Source organism: Abramis brama, assembly GCF_963993115.1.
Source record: "Abramis brama genome assembly, chromosome: 3".
In the NCBI taxonomy this organism is placed as follows: domain Eukaryota; kingdom Metazoa; phylum Chordata; class Actinopteri; order Cypriniformes; family Leuciscidae; genus Abramis; species Abramis brama.
The window spans coordinates 20,354,594-20,378,489 of record NC_139965.1 but is presented as its reverse complement, the minus strand read 5'-3'; the positions used below and the strand labels follow the sequence as shown (position 1 = coordinate 20,378,489).

The 23,896-nt window shown below is 37.6% G+C and overlaps 2 protein-coding genes and 2 long non-coding RNA genes across 7 annotated transcripts; 2 read left to right on the top strand and 2 right to left on the bottom strand.

Moving 5' to 3' along the window:
• Positions 1–2,565: 2,565 nt before the first annotated feature.
• rbm4.3 (RNA binding motif protein 4.3) lies at positions 2,566–6,406 on the bottom strand. Of its 3 annotated transcripts, none has more exons than XM_084108191.1 (4): positions 6,321–6,405; positions 4,354–4,796; positions 3,611–4,258; positions 2,566–3,241 (listed from the first exon to the last, which is right to left on the bottom strand). In XM_084108191.1, exons 2-3 carry the CDS (start codon positions 4,760–4,762, stop codon positions 3,639–3,641), a joined length of 1,029 nt encoding a protein of 342 aa, XP_083964317.1. In that variant the 5' UTR covers positions 4,763–4,796; positions 6,321–6,405; the 3' UTR covers positions 2,566–3,241; positions 3,611–3,638. The 3 variants fall into 3 exon arrangements, with proteins under 3 accessions (XP_083964317.1, XP_083964316.1, XP_083964318.1); XM_084108190.1 differs by lacking the exon at positions 6,321–6,405 and adding an exon at positions 5,562–5,707; XM_084108192.1 differs by having other exon boundaries at positions 2,566–4,258; positions 6,321–6,406.
• Positions 6,407–6,773: 367 nt separating this feature from the next.
• On the top strand, positions 6,774–7,878 carry tifa (TRAF interacting protein with forkhead associated domain). Its single transcript, XM_084108193.1, has 2 exons — positions 6,774–6,912; positions 7,096–7,878. Exon 2 carries the CDS (start codon positions 7,161–7,163, stop codon positions 7,740–7,742), a length of 582 nt encoding a protein of 193 aa, XP_083964319.1. The 5' UTR covers positions 6,774–6,912; positions 7,096–7,160; the 3' UTR covers positions 7,743–7,878.
• A 1,291-nt stretch (positions 7,879–9,169) lies between these two features.
• LOC311079733 lies at positions 9,170–11,150 on the top strand. 2 transcript variants are annotated; one of them, XR_014605442.1, is made up of 8 exons: positions 9,170–9,297; positions 9,605–9,704; positions 9,802–9,907; positions 10,015–10,106; positions 10,220–10,302; positions 10,408–10,503; positions 10,605–10,713; positions 11,016–11,150. It is a non-coding gene; the product is annotated as an uncharacterized lncRNA (long non-coding RNA). The 2 variants fall into 2 exon arrangements; XR_014605443.1 differs by lacking the exon at positions 9,605–9,704 and having other exon boundaries at positions 9,242–9,297.
• A 4,128-nt stretch (positions 11,151–15,278) lies between these two features.
• On the bottom strand, positions 15,279–22,719 carry LOC311079478. Its single transcript, XR_014605412.1, has 3 exons — positions 22,528–22,719; positions 22,172–22,266; positions 15,279–21,480 (listed from the first exon to the last, which is right to left on the bottom strand). It is a non-coding gene; the product is annotated as an uncharacterized lncRNA (long non-coding RNA).
• Between the last annotated feature and the right edge of the window lie 1,177 nt (positions 22,720–23,896).

The window sequence follows — 23,896 nt, the reverse complement described above, 5'->3', positions numbered from 1 at the left end:
AACAAAAGTATTATGGGTTTGGAACGACACGAGGGCGATTTTCATTTTTGAGGGAATTATCCCTTTAATATTAGTAAATATGATGTCTACTTCCAATTGTCTAGAAATTGCTTCAGTTTAGCAATTACAAATAACTTAAAAAGAAGTAGTACATTCCTCCATGCTAAAAAAAAAAAAAAAGTAAAATGCAACCCTGGGTAATCATGGATTTCGTTGTTTCAAGGTTAATGTTCACCTTGGAAGCTTGTGTTTTCCAGCCCACTGATGGCCTCCATGGCATCCTCCATTCGCTCCATGTGAACAAAGGCATAGTCCTTCACTATGTCACACTCAACCACAGGGCCATACTCTTCAAACTTGGCCCGGAGCTCCTGATTGGTGCAACCACTGCAGATGTTGCTCACATGCAGCTTGGTGGAACCCCTGGGTTTCCCTTTGCTCATTTCCACATTTATGGCTTGACCTTTCAGCTCGTGATGGTGGAGTTTGCGGATAGCCTCTTCAGCCTCCTGTTTACCTTCCATGTGCACAAAGCCATAATTTTTCAGGACGTCACATTCTTTTACTTTGCCATACTCGGAAAAAAGAGAACGCAGATCTTCCGCGGTCGTGCTTGAGGATAGGTTGCCAACAAAGATCTTAACCATCTTTATTGTCGTTTTTTCCTGGACAGAGGGAGCATAGTTTCGAAATGCACGTTATATCAACAGATGTCTCCCTACATTACTGCTGCGTTGGCCTACAAAACCATAGACAGCCAAATCCCATCCGAGTTTTAAGATCGATTGTGTGGCTGCATGCCAGAATTATTTACGTACAACTCGGCATTAAAATGCTGTGTGTGTGTGATACTCACTGACCTGATAAATGTATATAAAGTTGGAGACCAGGTTCAGTTGATGGACTTTATGGCGCAGTTGAATTAACGTTAACTCGCGTTGCTAGGCCACGTATCCGCGTGACCATCACACCCAACGAATTAAACCCCTTAGGTTTTGTTCTCATCATTAAAGCAAGTTTAACGACCGATACACGATTACGTAAGCCCGACGAGCGTTTTTTTTTTTTTGTAGGCCAATTGTGTAAAACTAAGCTAAGTTAGCACGACTAACTTACATAAAGTTACCCGCAAGAAGACGTCGCCGTATTATGAAATATAGTACTATAAAAATAAATAATACTCCGTCACACTGTATTACTTTTATGTAAAATCTAAACACGAGCACTCATTTTATATATGGTTGATTGTGAAGGAATATCATTGCCTTACCGTAGCGAGCACGTACTCTCACTGCCTGCAGATGAATGAAGCCTAAAATGGAGTCGCCCGCCGTCACTGACAGCACTTCCGGTCCACGAGCTCAATAAAAACCAACAACCCCGTATTCAGAGCAGTTCGTGTCTGAATATATATTTTACCGATTGTGAAGACAAGATATTTCAAATATGATCAAATAAAAGCCAAGTAATACAGCAATGAATTATATACACAACCTAGGCCTATACTACATTCAAAACATACCACTCGGATATAACGAAATGTGTTCCCTGTAATCTTTTTGCTTTTCATTTAAAAATAAAATCTATATTTTCTATCTAAACTATTGATATAATTATGATATTTTATGTATGGTCACCAATTACTGATTCAGTCGTGTACTTACGAAAAATAGCCTGGTAGCTTTAAATGAAACGTAGTCACCATTTCCAATACTCAAACTACAAATAACAACATATGCACGCATGTGTATACAGACTCATTACATCCTAACACGACTGCCATATTCCTCAATTTGAAATAAAAACCAGGACATAGTTTAAGCAGAAAATGGCAGCTTTATTGAAAGTGCATCAATTTATTTTATTATGTGTCTGCAAAGTGGAAAAAAAAAAGAGCTTTGTGCTGAGAACATTACTGGAAGAGGCGCATGCATTGTGTAACCCACATGAAAATGAATGACAGCCATAATTACACATACAGTAGATTTTATTGTAAAATTTGTACAAGACAAATATGCGAGACAGGGAAAATTGCATGAGTTAACCTCCAATATAAAACTTACCCTTAATCATGAGGTCATCCTTAAGCATGTCATATTTGCATAAGTAATCAAAACATTGATTTAAATGCATGTCATTGTAATACAAATGCACTCTGTACCATCACTGCAGTCTACGTAGTAAATGTATACCTTAAAAATCATGTAGTTATAAAGGCATGCTGCATGGTAAAGAAACTAAATGCATCAAGTGACTTACCTGGTATACTCAAACATTTTCAAACTTAAAAAGGGACCATTTATTGTTTAAGGAAAATATTGGGAAGTCTACCTACTTACTGAACCAAAATAGGATCTGGATAAACTAGCAATGGTTTAAGGCAAAATAAGACGAAGTGATGGCAATCGCTTGCATTTCGCCGCAGCAGCTGCATTCTCCGTAATACTAAACTAGGGAGCCAGATGGTGTGGCTATTAATGCGAAATTTGTCAACCTCTAAGCTACATGGTTACTTTTGGGCAAGTTAAGTTTAAAAGATTGGCAAGAAAAATCAAAACGACGAACCAGGTTCCAGTATTTTTATTAAAACTTTCAAATGTTTCTATGAAAGAAAATGATACAAAGTCCTTGAACTGCGATTCCCTGCAATTAAAATGCACACTACAGAACAATTTCAATAAAGGCAGTAGACGGAAAGGTTTTTATTGCTGCGGAGATTGTATTCTTACTTGCATGCCGCACTTTAAACAAAAAGCTTAGAGAAGAGAGGAAAAAATAAAATAAAAAACCTTTACACAAATGTATTTTTGGTACTAAATCAAAGTTGTCATAGCGCTTGTTACAGTAGTTTAATAACAAACGATAAGATCATTCCAAATTTTAAAGATAAAAAAAGTACAGTGATACATTGAAGTTCTTTGAAAATAGTTTTTATATGCGTTCCTTTAAGTCTTAACCAAACCACCAAGTTAACCTAATTTATGTAATCTGGCTCAGTGCTTTACTCACCTATCAAATGCTAAACAATAAAAACAAGGAAAAAATAAAGCAGAGTTGACAATTTAGCATGAGAACGATTTTAAGCGTGTAAAAGCGGTTGTTTTATAGAATGTGCAGTCCGCAACAGAACTCTTCCACTATGGTGCGCAGGCGAACGAAACGCGCTCTGGCAGACAAAGACGTATCGCGGCACGTGCACCTGGAGACAACGACGACGACGATCTTGTTGAATAATTTACACCTGGAAAGAAAGCAAACCACATGAGTCAAACGGCTGTAGTGCCATCTGGCATTACTGAATCGACAAGCCAAGTTAAACTAAAAAGATTTATTATGCAGTCTATTTGAATTATGCGAAGTGAGATCTTAATATAGCATACGGTCAAACTAAACACTTCGATACGAAGTTCAGTGTTGCTCAAGCAGTACTTTAAAAAGACAGTAATGCCATTAAAAACTTACGATCCAGGCACTTTGATACAAAGTTTACGGTACTGCTACTTGCGCATCAATTACACCACACGCACAACAGGCCAAGTACGTCAATTCTGGGTTCTACATTAAGAGGGCATTTTAGAGCTCATTTTTGGGTTGCGGGACCTATTCTCACCTTGGGTTACGAAAGCGCAGGGTGCACTTTAATACGAGTAGCGCGCAGGAGGTGGAGGTGGCGCCGCCCTGTCAGCATAGGGGTCTCTGGGCCGAGGCATGCTGTACATCGGGGTCCGAGACATGGAGAGAGGGGACAGACGAGATCGCTCGTACGAGTAACCATTCCCGGCGGGTGCCGGTGGGGCAGGAGGAGCACGTCTGATGGGACTGCGGTCTCGTGCATAGAACGAGGATGGCGGGGGTGGGAGGGGACGTCGCTCATAGGGGTCGAGGCCGTTGCCAGCCAGTCGCTCTCTCATAATGGCAGATGAGGGGGGCGGAGGGGGAGGGGGGATGGCACCCGCACGACGGTCCTCGTACGAGGAGACGCCGTAAGGGCGAGCGCGGTACTTCTCGTAATAGTCAACCACACCACGTTCGCGCTCGTATGCTGGTGCTGGACGCTCTGCATATGGGGGGCGTCTGGGGGGAGGGGGTGGTGGAGGAGGGGGTCCAGGGGGGTACCCAAAGCGTCCCCTAGGATAACCAGGGGGCTCGTGCCGTTCAGGGAAACGGGGTGGCCAATATCCACCATCTGGGGGGCCATAGCCTTCCTCCTCCTCGCCTCTTGGTCGACTCTTTGAAATCTGCACATGAATTCGTTTTCCTGCAAGTGCAAAAACATTTGATGTATTAGAATTAAACAATGCCATAAATGTGCAAAAAGATATACAAGGAAGTGATAAAACTATGGCTTTATACCTTGGAATTCAGAGTTGTCCAACCCCTTGATTGCATCCATGGCCTCATCAGAGTTGCTCATGTGTACAAAGGCAAAGTTCTTGATGATGGCACATTCGGAAACTGAGCCGTACTCTTCGAACAGCGCACGGAGCTCTTCATCGGTTCCTTTCTCCACATTGGCAACGTGAAGCTTCACCGGGCCCTGGTTCTTGCCTCGACTCGCTTCAACGTTGATGGGTGTTCCATGCAGCTTGTACAAATGAAGGTTTCGGATAGCCTTTGTTGCACTTTTGCGATCGTCCATATGGACAAAGGCAAAGTTTTTGATAATGGCACACTCAGTGACCGTTCCATATTGAGTGAACAGAGCTTTAATTTCTTCTGCTTCTGCCTGTTGAGGCAGGTTTCCGATGAAGATCTTCACCATCTTAGCTGATGTGGTACGCAGAGCCTGAAACGCACTGTGACAAGATACATTGCAATGACTTACCAACAACGCAAATTAAATTTCAAATTATTATAGTTATGTAATAGGCTTTGGTTTGTTAAGACAAAAATTACGCATAAGAATGATAACACGAAACCACGCCTGAAGCTGAAGTGAAATCGAAACTGTTGGATTTCCTGAGAAGCCAATCAACCAGTTAAACCAGTTTATGCAAACACTTTAAATGCATTTCCCCCTACATATATGCAAATACCGATAGATAAATGATAAAAAAATGTTACATAAAGTAAAATGTAAAAAAAAAAAAAAAAATCGTAACAAGAAAATAATTCTCCTCACATTATATAGGCCACGGCCTCGTGTGGTAACGTTAACTTAATGCTAGCTGCTAGCTGACTAGTGAGCCTCGATAAACATTTAGTTAATTCACGGCATATTCTTTTGTGGAACGGTAATAATGTTAGTAAGAACACTTATCGTCATGAGAATATGAATATAGCAAGTAATCGTCGTCTTAAGTGCTCGGCGACCTGAGAGAAAACCACATTTCCGTTGCTACGTTTGAATAAGCTAACAACCTTAGCTTAGTAGCCGAGCAGTCGTTACGCGTCGTCGAGATAAGTACGATGTATGCGACTTCTACATGTAACCAATTAACAGAGTTTCTACACACCATAAAAATGCTGCTTACATTTAAAGAGCTTTAATACCGCGTGCTGAACTTAAAATCTAAAACTGACCTTTTAAAGGTCAAAATATAACGAGCAACAATACTCACCGCCTGTTTCTCACCACAATGAGGAATAGGGTGGGCCATTCAAAAATATACTTCCTTAGTCCCGCCCACATTGCGGAATAAACCAATAAAATATAAGAACGTGGGTCACGCGGAACGAAACGAGCTAAAATTTCTAGCTGTGGAAAACTTAAAGAAAAACTGTCCTAAATGGATGAAATTACTCCGCTTTGGTGTATATTTATTTACACACGTCGTAATTGAGGCGGGGTTGTTGAACTCATCAGTGAAGAATATAAGATAGATTTATCAGTTTTTATGTCTATGGTCAATTAATTAAGATTAAATGATAGAGTCATATAAGTTACATATGAAGCAAACTGCACGGAATGAAGTTGATATTCAAATACCGCGTAGCAAAACAGGGACTAGAGGGGAATCAAAACTGGTATTTAGTGGAAAACAGAAACAACGTGTAAACATTGATAAACAACGCAACTAAGCACTTTACCACAAAAACACATTAAATGTCTGCATGCCTGTTAAAGAGTAGCCTATTTAAATCACCGGACAGTTTTAAATGAAATATAATTTAATAGAAATAAATATGTGAGAAAAGCGCGAATATCCGCCCCTTAGCAACAAAAATAAAGAGGGCGTTTACCTATCCGGTTTGCCTAAACTTTGACTTATAAGAATGTATCATTATATAGTTTCAATGTCTTAGCGATAAAGCAAGCGGTTCCACACGACATGAATCGTAAAATATATTGTATAGGCTATGTGAAATGTAGCACTCACGTCGCGCAGTTTTCATAAAGTGTGTCTTTGGTGCTGCTCCCCTAAACGTTATATTACTTACAAAGGTTTTTATTTTGTTGTGATGACGAAACTATGCGACACACTCTTCCTGGAAACGCGGTCAACATGTCTCATCTGATCAGCTTACCCTTCGCTGTGATTTTACAGATTTGTCAGAAAGTTTTCATCATAAACGTACGTGTTCTTAGTAATGTTTAAACACCTAGGCTGAATTTTCTGGTTATTAAAAGCATGTCAAAATTCAAAAACTGGCGAGTGCTTTAAGCTTAAAAAAAGCACAAAAGTTTTCATCGAAACGATAATAATGTCTGGCCAGGGGAAATCATTGGGAAAATATTCTTTTTGAAATAGCCTATAGCAAGAAATAGATAGCGAAAGCATATAAATCAGTTGGGCAACTCTGGGGTTTTTGAGAGTCACGTGTGCCAAGTTGGAAGGGGTGTTGGATTTCAGTGCTTCTGATGCAATTCTCTCTTTGTTTGTTGAGCTCACCCTCTCACAGTCTAGCGATCTCCGCTTCAGAACAGCACAACAGACCGTTAGTTGATGATCGTTGCATCAGCTTCTGAAGGTGAGCTCTAAAACTTCATTATTTAAAACACAAATTCACAATATACTTTTAGAGTATAGTGTTACGCTAGTTCTGTGCTATGAATCAGTTTTATTCTCACTTCAGTTGAGAATATTCCGCTGTGTTGGAAAAAATATAACTGTTCAGTGAACTAACCCATGAGTTGTTGTTGTTTTTTCTTAGGTGACGGTCTAACGTTAACTATCAGCAGGGGAATTTAACCTCTTTGTCTCCATTTGTCACCCACAATGAATGTCAATAGCAAACTCGAAACTGAAGAACTGCTCACTTGTCTTCATATACATATCTACCATCCTAATCAAGTCAGTCGCCCGCTCTTCCAAAACCTGCCCCTAAATCAACCATACCATATGGACGCTGAAGATCCATTTCGGCTTGGCCGTGATGGACAAACCTGCATCTTTGTTCTAAACGACACCTCTGTCTCCAGAAAACAGCTCTCCATACAGGCGTACAGGAAACCCGGCAGCCATTTATTGAGCTTCATGATCCAGAACATGAGCCAGAAGGTCAAACTCGTGGTTGGTGGGTCCGAACTGAGATACCTCGAAAGAGCTGAGCTTGATGACAAGGTGCTCCTCCGCTTCGGAAGATATGAACTGCTGATTTGGCAAGAGCAAGGAGATTCAGAGCATAAATATGAAGTCCTGTTTGAAACATGCAATACACCCCCTTCACAGGAATTGGGCATAGATGTGCCATGCAACCATCCTGTTACGGATACTGGTTTGCCATTGAGAAGCTTTGAGAATGGAGGACCTGCAAGCCAAGAGCCACTGGAGTCAGATGAGACAGTTATTTTAGTATAGATATTTTCCAGACCTTGCTCTGCATATTATTATTTTTATCATCATTGATATACTGTGTTATTAAAATGCATCTCAAATGTTACAAACAGATCTGCAACTGTAGACTTACGACGTGACATATTACAAACATTGTTGTTATTTCTTCTGGAATGCCACTGAACCAGTTTTGTTGCCTGATTACTTGCCTCTGTACATATATATTTTGTACTGAATTGTTTTGGAATATTTGTCACTTACATGTTTGCTCATAAGGCACTTTGTGTTTTCTCTCCATTATTGTGGTGTTCATTGCATCAGTGTGTTTAGCTAGCATTTTTATATTACATAATATTTATTTTTTTGTATTGACTGTTACTTGATCAAATGTGAATCACAAACTTTAAAAAAATGTGAAATTATAATGATTGAAGAGTTATTCATAAACTACTTACAACATTTATTATATAAAGTAATAAACTTCTTTAACATTGCTTTTGTTCAGATTGCCTTTTTAAATAGCTATTTAATTGAAAATGTTTGTTTTCAGGTTCATATTGTACATCTAGCATTATACTAAAAAACAAGATACAAGGTCAACTTAATGTAAAGTAAATATTTTCCAGATATTTTAATCAGTTGCTTCAGTATAATGACTATAAAAAAGCTTATTTTATAATAAGCTATTCTTAATTAATTTAAGAAACATGACGTTGTCTTTCTGTGATGGACTGGCATCTGTCCAGGGTGTTTCCCCCGTCTGTCTTCTGAGGTGATGGATTTGGCTGGATGGATGCGTCATCTTTATAATATCACACTTAATATTTTTCTCTCATGGTAAATTAAGATTTTATCTATGAAAATATATAGCTGCTACAAACTTGAGGGTTCTTGGCATCAAAAGTCAGAAAATCTCTCTTTTAACCTTTTACGTTCGAGAAATAACAGAGAGTTGCTTTTACTGCACTGTAAAACCTAAGACTGAAAGTTACTAAACTAAATGAGTACATTTAACTTATTTTTAAAAAAAAGTTAGTTTAACTTAATAAAATATGTGATATTAACTCAAAAACTGCAATGTATTAAGCAGAACTTAAACCGAATAAGTTATGAATAACCTATTTGTTATTTCAGCTTTTAAATTTTATTTTTCAAGAAATTACTTTTGTATAAGGAGATGAAATAAACACTTAAATAAATACATTTAACATTTTCTGCTTCATTTGAAGCCTACATTTAGGTCTCTCTACGGCAGGGATAGGCAACTCCGGTCCTGGAGGGCCACTGTCCTGCAGAGTTTAGCTCCAACCCTAATTAAACACACCTGAACAAGGCAATCAATGTGTTCAGGATTACTAGATAGATACAGGCAGGTGAGTTTTTATCAGGGCTGAAGCTAAACTCTGCAGGACAGTGGCCCTCCAGGACCGGAGTTGCCTATCCCTGCTCTACGGCGTTCTCCCTCACGCACCGGAAAACCCCGCGTATTTATTTCAATCTGCCCATCCCCCACAGCTCAGCTCACACACGAAGTAACTCGGAGTCGGAACAGAATGGCGGCCATGGAGAGATTTAACAGGTAAGCACGGCAAAATGCTTCGTCCTCTTTAGAGCACTTGTACGTTTAACGTTGTATTGTCGTTACTCTTCATCTTAAGAAGACCGACTAGCTAAAGTAACGTAGGCTACTAACTACTGTAATAAGACTAAGTTATGCCATTTGTGTCACGTCACAGAAACGCCAAGCCAACGCGACATTGCATTTAGCACTAACTTAGAGATTTTTTTTAATCAGCGGCAGTAAGTTAGTTGTACTGTGAGTACACGACAGTTTTGTCACTGGAACAGTAATTTATATGTGTGTGCGTTTTGTCACATTTTTACAGAGCGTGTCCCGCGCAAATTTGGATATTTATCAGTGAGGGCGAAACTGACTGACTCCACTAGTGCTAACCGTCATTCACACGGCAAAAACTAAAGAAATAGGTAACGTTAATACAAGCTGACATACTCTTTTATTTATTATGTCGTGAGTAAACCACAGAAGTGGAAAATGAATATTTTTTGTGTTTTCTCATTTTAGCGTAAACAAACGTGTCCCGCGCAATTTTGGATTTGTGAGGAGACTAGCAGCTATAACGTTATCGTCCACCGACCGACATTTACCCGGCAAAAACTAAATAAAAAAGGTAATACAAGCTGACCTATTTCTTCATTTATAATGCTGTGAGTAAACTTAAGTTTTTTCAGTGGAAGATTAATGAATTTCTGTGTGTTTTCTCACATTTTTGCTTAGACAAAAGTGTCCCGAGCCATTTTGGATCATTATCAGTGATTGAGACTACCATCCACCGCCCGTCATTCACATGGCAACAACTGCAGAAATAGGTAATACAAGCTGACTTATTCCTTTATTTATTATGCTGTGAGTAACGTAAACCAATTTTTTGACAGTGGAAAACTAATTAATATTTTGTGTTTTTTCTCACATTTTGTCATAGACAAATGTGTCCCTTGGGCAATTTTGGATATTGGTGAGGAGACTATCAACCACCGACCGTCATTCATACGAAAAAAAAAAAAGGTAATACAAGCTGACATATTTCCTCATTTATAATGATGAGTAAACTACAGTTTTGTCAGTGTAGGAGTAATTCATATTTTTGTGTTTTCTCACGTATTTGCATAGACAAACGTGTTCCGTGCAATTTAGGGTCTAGTGAGGAGACTGACTGACTATCCTCCACATCGACTGTCATTCACGTGGCAAAAATGAAAGAAAAAGGTACTACAAACTGACCTATTCTATTTATTATGCTGTGAGTAAATTACATTTTTGTCAGTGGAAAATGTATTAATTTTTATTTTTTTTTATTTTTTTCACAGTTCAAAATAGACAAACGTGTCCTGCGCATTTTTGGATCTATTTCAGTAAGAAGACTGACTGACTATCCTCCAGTGACTGTCATTCACATGGCAAAAACTAAAGAAAAAGGTAATTTCCCAGGGAAAGCAAGAACTGAGAACTGATAAGAATGTAAAATGTGCACCTTGAAATGCAATGTAAGTCATTTTGGATCTTGTCAAATCTAGTTGTACTGTCAATCTCAAAGCTCTTTTCCATTTTAGATGTGTTTGTGTGTTTTTATAGTGAAAACAAATGCTGCCGCTCAGTCTTTTTGCCACTTAGCCGACGGTGACGTCACGCATAACCTCTATTCTAGCATTTATGCTGTGAGTAAACCAGTTTTGTCAGTGGAAGATTAATGTTTTTTTTGTTTGTTTGTTTATTCACAGTTCGCCAGACAGAAGTCATGTGCAGTTTTGTATTTTGGACAGTGAGGAGACTGACTGACCATCTTTCACAACATTCATCACTGAGAACCTTTTGTAAAATAAATTATTTTTCAATAAATACTATTAATAACTGCATCCTTTTCTTTGACCATTTCTTTATACCAGGGTTCCTCAAACTCGGTCCTGGAGGGCCACTGTCCTGCAGAGTTTAGCTCCAACACTGATCAAACACACCTGAGCAAGCTAATCAATGTCTTCAGGATCTCTAGAAACTCACAGCTAGGTGTGTTTGATCAGGGTTGGAGCTAAACTGTGCAGGACAGTGCACCGAGGACCGAGTTTGAGGAACCCTGCTTTATACCAATGTTTTTCCTTTGTCTTATAAAACTTTATTAATTTGAGTTTAATCAACTTAAATCATTTACCGCAATCGGTTTCCTAAAACCATTTGAGTAGCTATATAGTTGTTATGACTTGATTAGATTTATTAAATGAACTCAAACCAGTTAGTTTAAATGGTTTAAATTACTTTAAAAGTTTAATGGAATGAACTTAAAATATTCAAGTTACATATACTCAAAATGAATGACTAAACGAACACTAAATTATGAGTGAATATGACTCAATATATGTAAGTTCACAATACTCATATGTATTTATTTTAAAACTTAAATGGTTTGCCGCAATTAGTTTCCTTAATCGGTTTGAGTTGAGTTAACTTGTTGGGTTTTACAGTGTGTAAACAAAACTATTTAAAGCCAAGAATTACTGTATATTCCTTTTGTGTCATTCAAAAAACACAGTATAGGTCTGAAAAGCAGAATCCTTCATAATTTCACTCGTTTCAAACATTGGATTATGCTGGAAAACATGGTTAGTTACTGATCTCAGATAGCAGTTGTAAATGTTTCATTTGGCAGAGAATTATCCAAAGCAGGACTGTCAAAACCATTGATTTATTTTTATTTCTTTGGTAAGGGTTATGGATCTTAGAAAGGTTAATCTCAGGTGATCCAGGAACTGAAACTCACCTGAGATCACCATCTTGTTCCATAACTCGTTTGCACTAAAACTATAAACACACCTCCAGTCCTTGTACTTACAAACAACCAAGGCACTGATAAGCATCAGCTATAGCAGATAACAGATGATTTACAGTAAACCATGTCAGTGGTGAACAGACAAGATCGAAACTCTCAACTGTCTGGTGGCGGTACTGATCTTTGTGAAATATACATATAATAGCAGTATCCCCGGTTTCACAGACAAGGCTTAAACTGCCCCAGACTAAAATGCATGTTTGAGCTGTTTTAACTGAAAGCAACTTGCAATGACATCTCTTAAAATATGTCAGTGCCAATGTTTTATCTCAAGATCCACAACATTAATGTTTTTTTTTTATTTTTTTATGGCAAATTTATAAAAGCTACTTAAATGTTCTAATTTAACTAATGCCTAATCCTGGCTTAATCTAAGCCCTGTCTGCAAAAACGAGCCAATATATCTTCATGTGAAAATTATTATATTATATTATTAATATTAACTTCAAAGCTACGACTTTATTACAAAGTAAACATCATTCAGTATGTGAATTTGTACTGTACACATGTAATTATAATTCAGGTGGAATATATAGCACTTAGTTCTATCCAATATTGAACTAGAGACTGACTGATTTCTCAGAACAGCATTGATTGACATGTCTCAGTATCATCACACTCCCGTTATCATGTGGGTCTCTAAGCTTTGGTCAGTGTGCAGACGGTTGCTTGCATAGTTGCATGTACAGACTGGTTATTTGCTGACTTGCAGTTGCAGTGCAGTTGATGGGGTTTGGTGAGCACTTGTGGAGAGTTCAGGGGTCTCACTTATAAAACTGTGCGTAGGATCCTTACTAAAAATGTACGTGCGCCCGAAAGCCAAAAATGGCATATGGCAAGAAATATTCAGACTTATAAATATATGAATAAACGTGTGTACGCCAGAACCTGTGCAAAATTCCCTTTATAAATCCCAGTCAGCGGAAGATTTTGAAAATATGATATACGGATGTGCCGTCACATTACATAAAAATCATTTAGTAGCCTATCCTTGCCTTGTTTTTGAATAAATAAAATACATTTCAGAGAAAGCGTTTCTCAATCGTTTCCACTGGCCAAATAGTATTTTTAATTGCTTTATATTTTTAATGGAAACATATAGGCCTTATTGTGCATTATTGAACATTATTTGTGTGAAAATATTTTCTCAGACCATGAGTTTTGCTATTATCATGCGCTAAGCAATCCTCTCTGTAGTTAAAATATTAAAACACAGCATGCCATAGGAAAAGTGTTCAAAAGCATCGCACTACAAATATTTCTATTTATTAGAATACATTTTTTTATTTCATCGGTAATCATCGGTAATGATTTCATGTAATTTAGGTGCCATTAATGTGAATGGCATATTTAATCTAAATGTGTATATCAGATGTAAAACATAGTTTAAGTCATTCTTTTATTTATTTAAACTGTTATTTTGAACATTTACATTTAGTCATTTAGCAGACGCTTTTGTGCTCAAAATACGAAGTTCAGGCATTGTTCAGAGTAGCATAAGCCCGATAAGCGAGGATTTAAAGGAAAAGGAAAGGATTTTTTTAATGAGGTTAATAAAAGATATGGTGTAATCTGGCTTGTCCCGTAGATGGTCTGCTTCCCGAACATGTACTGTATTTATGATAAAGGCCTCATAATGAAGATTATGGGGCCTATTTTAACAATCTAAGCACATGGTCTAAAGCACATGCTTCCGAATCCACTTTTGCTAGTTTAATGATGGGAAAAATGGTCGGCATGGTCTAAAAGGGTTTTCCCTATTTTCTTAATGAGTAATGGGTGTGTTTTGTGCGTAATGTGCAAAAAAACAATCAGAGTGTTATTTTCCATTCCCTTTAAAAGCCAGTTGCGCTCGCGCCATGGCGGATTGCTATTTACATGGCGGAATTTGCAAGCGGAAAAACTGAACGGGTCTCCAGATTGGAAACGGATCTGCTCAAGCGCGAGGTTAAAGCGCGCAAGCAGACCATCTACGGGACAAGCCAGATTCCACCATATCTTTATGTACACAATATTAATCTTTTACAGTGTACTTTTATTTTTAATATTTAGCTAGTTTGTGTACTGCTGCACATTCCTGTGCGTGTAATAAGCAGAGTGTACACACGTTGTGCAACCGCCTGCAACGCGCAGTGCACATTACTAACAGCTCTTTAAATAACAAAAAAAATATTGCAACATTGATTTTAGACCAGGTTTCAGTTGGTCAATAGCGCAGTCTATTTCAGTTGCCTCAAAATAGCAACGCACCAACAATGTACCTGAACACACCTCGTTTTCAGACCAGCACGCCAATGGGCGAAAATGCATATGCTATTTAAACAAGGTGGCGCAGGACGTGAAAATGATAACTGCGTCGGGCTGAAACTAGCAAAAAACACTTGCATCGCGCAGAGTGTATGCTAGGGCCCTTAAAGGTGGGGTATGTGATTTGCAAAACGGCCAGCAGATTTTGAAAATACACAACTCAAATGGTCCTACCTTCTTTCCTTTGACTCCACCCATTCAAAGAACATGAGGGGGGTGGGGGGGAGGGGGGTATGGTACAACCGTTTGATTGACGCACTTACTGTCCAATGATTCTAGGTGGTCTTGGAAATGATTGGCTGGAGTTTTTCGAGTCCTGCCCGTTCCACAGATGATTAAATTGCTTAATTTTCATTTCAGTGCTTCTAACTCAGTGGCTGTAAGGGGGTTAGGAATAGGATTTCAAGTGATTTTGAAAAAATGGCCAAAAAAGAGAATTACATACCCCACCTTTAAAGTGGGTTTCCTTCATCTGCCGTCAGTCCCTCAGCTCACCATCGGTGTCGCCAAACTGCTCCGTCTTCAAAATGTTTGTACGCATGGGTCAGAGTTTGCGTGCAGGTGAGCAAATTTTCCCGTCAAGTTTGTTTTTATAAATCACAACTTATGCGTTTGGAAGTGGAGCACACCTCTTTCAGGGCCTGTTTTGTGCGTACGCAACGGTTATAAACGAGGCCCCAGGTCTCTTGCATCTTTTCCACCAGACAAACAGGTCACCATGTGTCATTGTGCTTTAAACCTTTCAAGGAACAAAAACATGGCAAGGCAGGAAATGTGATATGTGTAGTAATTAGGCCAACATATTGCACAATTGTGGAAATGACAGGAAGTGAGAGAAAGAACACATAATTCCAAGTCATGAGTAAACGGTGACTTTATTAGACGTCTACAGTTTTAAACCTTTGAGAAAAGTTTAAGAATAAAAGACCAAAGAACTCACATTTTTTATATAAGGGACACCTTTTGTTAAAATGTTTTGTCAGAAGTGAAATCAGTTTAGGCAACAAAAGCTTTAGAAAACAATTTTGCCATTTTAACCATATACAAGAATACAAGAGAATACAAAAAAAAAAAACTTATTTCAAATGTGAAGTTTCACCACTTTTATATTCACAACTTACAATGACTGACTGTATTTTAAGAACCAAAAGTAAGCCAACTGAACCAGGGTTATAGTGTCATTGAGATACTATCATAGTTTTTATTCACATCAAGCAATAAAGATAAAGCTGATTGCATGAAAGTCCAATCGAATATACCAAACCAAAGAAAAACAAAAGATGTATGAACAAGCGCCTGACTTGTGAATATTATCTTGTCATTTGATATCAGACACACATAGTACAGCAAGTCACCAAACAGCAGTTTTAAATGTCATGTGTATTGCTCAAGGTCCAAGGCTCATGTCCATTTCCCCTAAAGTCCTTCTAGAGCCTCTTTTCAAATAAAAGCTACTTTACAATGTTTGTCAGTTAGGAGTTGGCAGCAGCCTCCACTCAGTCAGCAAGGATACAATGACACGTCTTTATGGTTACGAGCTGAAAACTATCAAGTTTGCATGCGTAAGACTGAAAGGAGGGAAACTGGACATTGACGAGATTACAAAATTACCATAACATTACCACAACTACATTTTTACAATATCATTAGCATAACATCAGGATCACAAATACTGTGGGTATGCATACTAAATTGCTCTCCTTTTTTGATTTGTTTCTTCATCATCATGTTTATTCTATTTAGACACACCCTCTGCAGCGACATAATAAATCTATAAACACAAATAGACTTATTCAGAGCAGCGCCATGACTGGTGTGAAAGTGAGGCTGTGAGGGACAGACTTACCGTGTTTTCAATGGCATCCACTGTAAAAAAGCTGTATAAAGTTCCTGGATCACTTTTTTTGCAGTGTTTTGTCAGCAGAACAGTTCAAAAACACATAAAATAACAGTACAACCTGTACTCAAGAAATGTATGTTTATCCCCCACAGCTTCGCTTTCATTCCTGTTAAAAATCAAAGATGGCACTGCTGTGAATAAGGTCTATAGCTTAAAGAACTTATTCTTCCCATTTCATTTTCTCCCTCTTTCTTTTCTCTACTTTTCCACAGTCACATTTCTGCCCTAGCTTTTGTACAATGCTGTTTTACAATGCTGAAATTCTAGCATTGGCATCTCTGATACATGAAGAATTAATTGAATAAATTCCACAAGCAACGTATACTGTAAATTGTAATATTTTAATTAAAATACATGATTTTGTAAGGCTCTTAAAACATGAATCTAAAAACCATGCTTTTATTTAACACCACAACTTATTCCTGGTTTCAAACAAAATGTTCTGCCAGAGGCTGTTAAGCGATAGTGACCAAAATTGAATTAAGTGGTTCCAAACCTGTATGAATTTCTATCTTTTGTGGAACACAAAAAAAAAGTATTTTGAAGAATGTCGGTAACCAAACAGTTGACAGGCTCTAGGGCCTATTAACTATTTGGTTACCCATATTCTTCAAAATATCATATTTTGCGTTCATTAGAAGAAATGAATTCATACAGGTTTAGAACAACTTAGAAGTAAGTAAATGACATTCATTGTTGGGTGAACTATCCCTTTAAGGATCGTAGTGCAAAATATATCGCTTACTAGTTTTCATTCACTCATTCAAGTGAACAGTATTAGTGGACAAACTTAGGGAATGGTGAATAAGTGGTTTAGGGGGCGATTTCGGATTTCAGCCGCTCTTTTTTTGTTGTTACGAGAGATAACCAGTCTATGGAGATAACCATATTCATCCACAGTCACGCGGAGCCGAAGCAGAACCAAAACAATGTTCTTCCGCAAAATGTAGTTTTGTTTTTAAAGGTTACATAGATATTGTACCTTTTAATTTAACCCTTTCATGCATGAATTATGATAACCTCAGTCAGGATTTTTTTCCTATGTGTTTTTATTGCTCTTAGGGCATGAAAAACAAGAATTGATTTTTATTTTATTTTTTTACAAATTTTTCAAAGAGATCTTCAGATGTCTACTTGAGTGGACAGCATGCGGTTGGTTTAAACTGAAGATATACTGTATTAAATATAAGACAATAATCAAACAGATAAAGTATGTGAATTTAACAAACTAATCAATGCAATTATATCAAATAATGTGAAAACTATAAAATATATACAAAAAATATAATTGCAAAATATTGCAATGGCTTCATACAACTTCATAAAAGTTGCACTTCGCGTATATGATATCAGAACATGAGGACGTGATTCCATCAGAATTTTCTACAGTCTGTCAGGGTACAACTGTGGAAACCACTCAGATGCTCCCTCCAGTGCACCAGAGTATGGAGATTTACCCTTATTAGCTGATAATTCTGATTATGTTCAAGATGGACATGCACATTTCTAGCATAGCCCTCCTCTGACAAAACCTAGCGATACGTTTTTTCAATCTCATCTGAAATGATCAGTGTTGGGGGTAACGCATTACAAGTAGCATGCATAACCCATTCAGATTACTTTTTTGATGTTACAAGTAAAGTAATGTGTTACAAGTAACATGCATTACCTAATCAGATTACTTTTTGATCTAACAAGTAATTAACTACAAGTAATGTGCATTACCTAATCAGATTACTTTTTGATGTTATTAGTAAAAAAACGCATTACAATAACATGCATTATAAAATCAGATTACTTTTTGATCTAACAAGTAAAGTAATGCATTACAAGTGTCATACATTATGTAATCAAATGACTTTTTTCGATGTCAATGAAAATTACATTCTAATAATACAAATACATTTATTTACAGTAGAAAAAGTCAATGCATATTAAGTTTTTAAGTTTTAAATTTCAAAAACAATATTCACATTATAATTATGAATTGTAGCTGAAATATAGCCATTGCATGCATGACGTCCACTACAGTGGACATGTGATTAATCAGAGTTTTCTCTCAATCTAAAATCAAAACTTGGAAAATTTTACTGTGATATGACTCATTAGATATTGCTTTATGCTGCAATATTTTTTTTACCTACAAGAGTCTCCTAGGATAGAAGGAATAGGTGGATATTCTAGAGCAACTTGGCATGTCTGACTGACCCTTGGCCATCTTGGTTTGGAGGGGGGGGGAATCGAAACACAAAGGCTTGCCACTTGGTTGCAATTTATAGGATGATGCACCAGGGTCCAATGAAGAGATTGATGTGCAACTTTGCCATAAAAACCCGTGCAAATTCAAGAAAATGCTTTTTTAATAGCTGTCCACTGTAGTGACCACTATGCGTGAAAGGGTTAATCAGCTTAAGAAAATGTTTCGCCCAACGTGGGGCTCGAACCCACGACCCTGAGATTAAGAGTCTCATGCTCTACCGACTGAGCTAGCCGGGCTACATGCTAAAAAACTTTTTGTCTTTTGAAAAACTTTTGTTCATTATGAATGTCATATAGATCAGTGGTTTTAACCCTAAATCTCAGTATACAGTTTCTACAGATTAAAATAAGCAGCGCGTCAAAACAACATCTCAATATTATTCAAATGGCGGACCACGTCTTGGTTCCATCCTGACCGAGGGACATAATTGCACCATTTTTTACCGTTTCTACAATTAAAGTGAGCAGCACGTCAAAACAACGGAGCGGTTCACACCACAAGCACTCAGGGTTGTTTATGGTAATGATCTTTCGTAGCTATATCTATAATATTTTTTACCTAGACAGACAAAAGTGCTGCATTCAAGACAAGCCCTTTCTGCTTCGTGCGCGTTGCTTCTGTCTGTTCTGTTTTTAGTAGTTTATTGCTTTGTGGTGTTGAAAAATGTGTCTATCTGTGGGTCCTTTTCTGTACCCCCCAGTATGTTTTCTCAGTCCCAAGGCCTTCTATGTGCCATAATCAATTGCCTACAATGTAGAACATTACCATTGTTTTATTGCAGTAACAATATCTTAACTATGATCTTTGTATTATAATTATGGGAATAACATTAAAAACGTTAAAAAAAACTTGTCTACTATAATTTTATTATAGGAACTACTTTTTCGTAAAGCCCTACTACTACCATCTTCATAATAACCAGGGGCATCTGTCTCTGTGGCGCAATCGGTTAGCGCGTTCGGCTGTTAACCGAAAGGTTGGTGGTTCGAGCCCACCCAGGGACGAAAGCATCTTTTGAATCAGGAGCTTTATAGCACTGCCATCTGGTGGTGTTGCTGCCATCTGGTGGTGTTGCACAAAACTACCATACGCGTGGCTGTGTAACGACATCCAATCAGGATGAGCTACTCAATCTTTGCTGAGCGAATGGCATTCTCTGGCTTCATCTTTGACCGTACCATTTTGCTTTGACCCTATTAAACATAAATATCATAAACGCACTTACTTTATTTTTATATTTATATTTAAAATATAAAAATAAAAAGGTAAATATAAAAATTAATAAGTACTAAAGAAATTATTTGTTTTACAGCGAACTTACATATCAGTAACTTTATTATTTTAATTTTACTGGGATTTTTAAGTATTTTGAAATTATAAGATTAATAAATAACATAACGTGATTTATTTTACTTGTTGTTTGAAGCAGTGGTTTGTATTTGGATTAGATGAGTATCTGCAACTAGCAAACACTGCCTGATACAGCAGAATAACAACAAAAAATAACCACATTAAATGGAAATATTAAAGAATCTTCTTGAGCCAATATATATTTTATGCTTTGTAATCCTTATCCTGAACTTTTTTGTGAAATGGGCTTAATTAGGCACGGCTCCATTGACCTTTTTGTTCCTAATAAGCCCATTCCGCTAAGAGCTCATTTACATTTATTCATTTAGAAGGTGCTTTTATCCAAAGCAACTTACAAAAGAGGATTACAAATTAACTGAACTTAATATAAAATTGCATTTACTGCCATTATTGTACTCAGAACACATCCATTTAATTCATGAAATCCTCATTGAAACATGGCCACTCTGACAAATGTGTTGTAAGGACTAGAACTGTAAAAACAAGAGAAGTCTCATAAGCTTGCTACATAGATACTAAAATATTAAATATCATGTTTATTAAAGCTCTAATCCATATCTGTCAAGTTAACGGAAGTCCATTTTAATGAGAAAACAGAAACGTACTACGTACATTTGGATAGGCTTGATAAGGTAACTTTCCCTTTACAGAAAGATATATGTCGTGAGTATAAACTGACTGAGCTAAGGGTCAAAACTGTTGTCTCAAAGAAAGAAAAGGTGGCATGTTTAATTACAACTATACTTGGGTTAGGTTATGCTATTCAATTTGCAGCAGTCATTCTGACTCAAAAGATGCTTTCGTCCCTGGGTGGGCTCGAACCACCAACCTTTCGGTTAACAGCCGAACGCGCTAACCGATTGCGCCACAGAGACAAAGATGTCACAGCTCTCAAAACCAAAGCAGTTCATGTATATGTGTAAGCATGAGAAACAATCAACAATAGAAAGTGTTATTACGACAGATGTGACCGTAGCCCTATTATACTATTATAATTTTTATTAAGAAACTGCTACATTAAATTTGTCTTAAATTTATGTAGCATGTTCTACCATTTATGATGGCTTTGTATAATGACCACTAGATGGCAGTGCAGACTAATACATAGACAATGGAACAAATAATAGGCAAGTTCCTAGTTTGGATTAAGCTAGCAAGTTGTTCACAACGGGATCTGCTTACTTCAGTGGTGTCCAAACTCAGGCCTGAAGGGATACTGTCCTGCAGAGTTTAGCTCCAAATTGCCTCAACACACCTGCCTATAAGTTTAGTATGCTTAGTAAGACCTTGATTAGCTGGTTCAGGTGTGTTTCATTGGGGTTGGAGCTGAAATCTATAGGACAGTGGCCCTCCAGGAGCAGGATTGGACACCTGACAGCTGCTACACATACCTCCTGAAAGAGGTCATACCATTTCTTCCGACGGGGAACAGGCGCGTTGCCAGCATCCGAAGGTCAATTCTCTGTGGATGCAAACCATTGCAGTTTGGACACTCATTGCCATGTGTGACTTTGATTGGGACATTTTCTGAAAACAAACAAAAATAAAAAAAATTATCTTCCACTTTCAGCATCCAACACCTGCAACGTCTGTTTTTATTATTATATTCTGTGTCTGATTATATTATAATTAGTATGTTTGTTTTATTAGTATATGCACAACAAGACATTTGTTGTAATTTATGTGTATTTGATTTAAAACCCAACGACACAAACCACCGGAATCCAGTTAAAATACTTAAAAAGAAAAAAAAACACACACACACACACACACACACTTCAAAACATTTGTTGCTTCCAATTCAAATTTTCTTCTAATTTTGGATCTCACACTTTTTGACTTCAAGGCAATATTTGTTGTGGACAGTTTCTCCCCATAAAATATTTTAGAGCTTGGCATAACTAGATGGATCTGTATATTTGTTATAAAAAACTAAAGAAATATCTTGATTTTTAGTTGTTTATTTTAATGCTTGTTTTGACTTATTTTAAATAATTTAAGTCATCTTGATGACCCCTTGGAAGTTTGTTAAGGCCCCTTGGTTGAGAACCATTGTTCTAACTTTTTGAAACTGCTCATATTTCATTATTTCTGAGAAGTGTGGGTGGGTCAAAAACCCCTACGGATAATTCAACCCTGTAACTCCCATGTGTCCTGGTTTGGTCATTTAAAAAATCTAGTCATCAATATACAAGCTGGACCCCTATGAAAAACTAACCTGTTAGTTTTTCATTCCATTGATCCATGGCTACTTCTTCAGCCATATAGTAGTACTCAGAGCCGTAGTACTGAACTAGAAGCTTGCCTCAAACACTGAATAAAAAATAAAAAAGGTAATTGCGACTTTTTATCTCGCAATTCTGACCCTTTCTCCTCCGAATTATGAGATATAAACTCGCAATTCTGAGAGGAAAAAGTTAGTCGTTTTTTCTAAGAACGGGACTTGATATCTCACAATTCTGACAAAAAAAAATTTCACAATTGAGACGCAAATTTACATACTGAACAGTGTAATCTAACATGACTACAAAGAAAATGCGTAAATGCTTTGCTGTCAACTTTAATAAAAGTTACCTGTGTTAGCTGTGGAAATTCGGCTGCCTCGTACATGAACTGCAGCAACAAACAACTCGTGATTCAAAGATGACAAGTAATTAGACGAATCCAGATTATGATGCTTTGCCGAGAAGCAGACGTCTTGTGATTTACAAATGTGAATGTCTCTCTCAGTGAAGTGAAGCGATGCTATATCTCACATACGCCATACGAGACTACGCACTGGATCTATTTTTTGTAATAGTGAAAATAGCTCTGCTCGCCCAATGTTTTACCAGCCCGGCTAGCTCAGTCGGTAGAGCATGAGACTCTTAATCTCAGGGTCGTGGGTTCGAGCCCCACGTTGGGCGAAATATTTTCATATGCTGATTAAATACTTATTGTAAATTAAAAGGTACAATATCTATGTAACCTTTAAAAACAAAACTACATTTTGCGGAAGAACATTGTTTTGGTTGTGCTTCGGCTCCGCGTGACTGTGGATGAATATGGTTCTCTCTCATAACAACAAAAAAAGAAAATCCGAAATCGCCCCCTAAACCCCTTATTCACCATTCCCTAAGTTTGTCCACTAATACTGTTCACTTGAATGAGTGAATGAAAACTAGTTAGTGAATTCGGACAGCCGTTGAGCGTGCATCGGTTGTAGCCTACACTCGTTATTGCAGTGCAATGTGGGATTGAATGAGTGCACTTGCACTCAATAACATCCACTATTGTAGACTCGGACACCACTACAAATGGCTGTCCCCTAGCGCACTATTTGAGGGTATATGGGGCGATTTCGGATTCAGCAAGCGAGATTATACAGCTCATAAAACACTACTAGGCTTAAATAAAGAGATAGGCTATAACCGGTTTAGATTGATATGATCTTAAGATGACTATCTGAAGTTACTGTATATCCATTAATAGACAGGATGATGTAGGCTAACTTCCTTGAAAATAAATTCCAGCTCAGCTCCACAACAATGACCATTCACAACAGACCATGATTCATTAATTAATTCATAATTTACTTAATTCCTTAAGGAACTCTCTTAGAGAGCTAAATGGCAGTTTATCTGTTTAATAAAATACCGACTCACCTGTTGAGTAGCCTAACAAAAAACGCCATCTCCGCGTCGCATTTAAATTCAAATCTCAGTTCCTGCCATCTTCGAAAAGCCAAGCCAATGTTGATTCTGGTTTTATTACGAACAGTAGGCTATGGTATGGCGTTCCCATTTGACCAGCTGTGATTCATCGAAGGTTCGAGATTTCTTGATTTCCATGCTCCACGTCAACCTTTCTCGCTCGCATGACAACTAACCTAATCCCACACAGGAATCATCAAAGTGTATTAACGCCACCAACTGGGCTGTAGTGTGGAGCAAAGGGAAGGAAA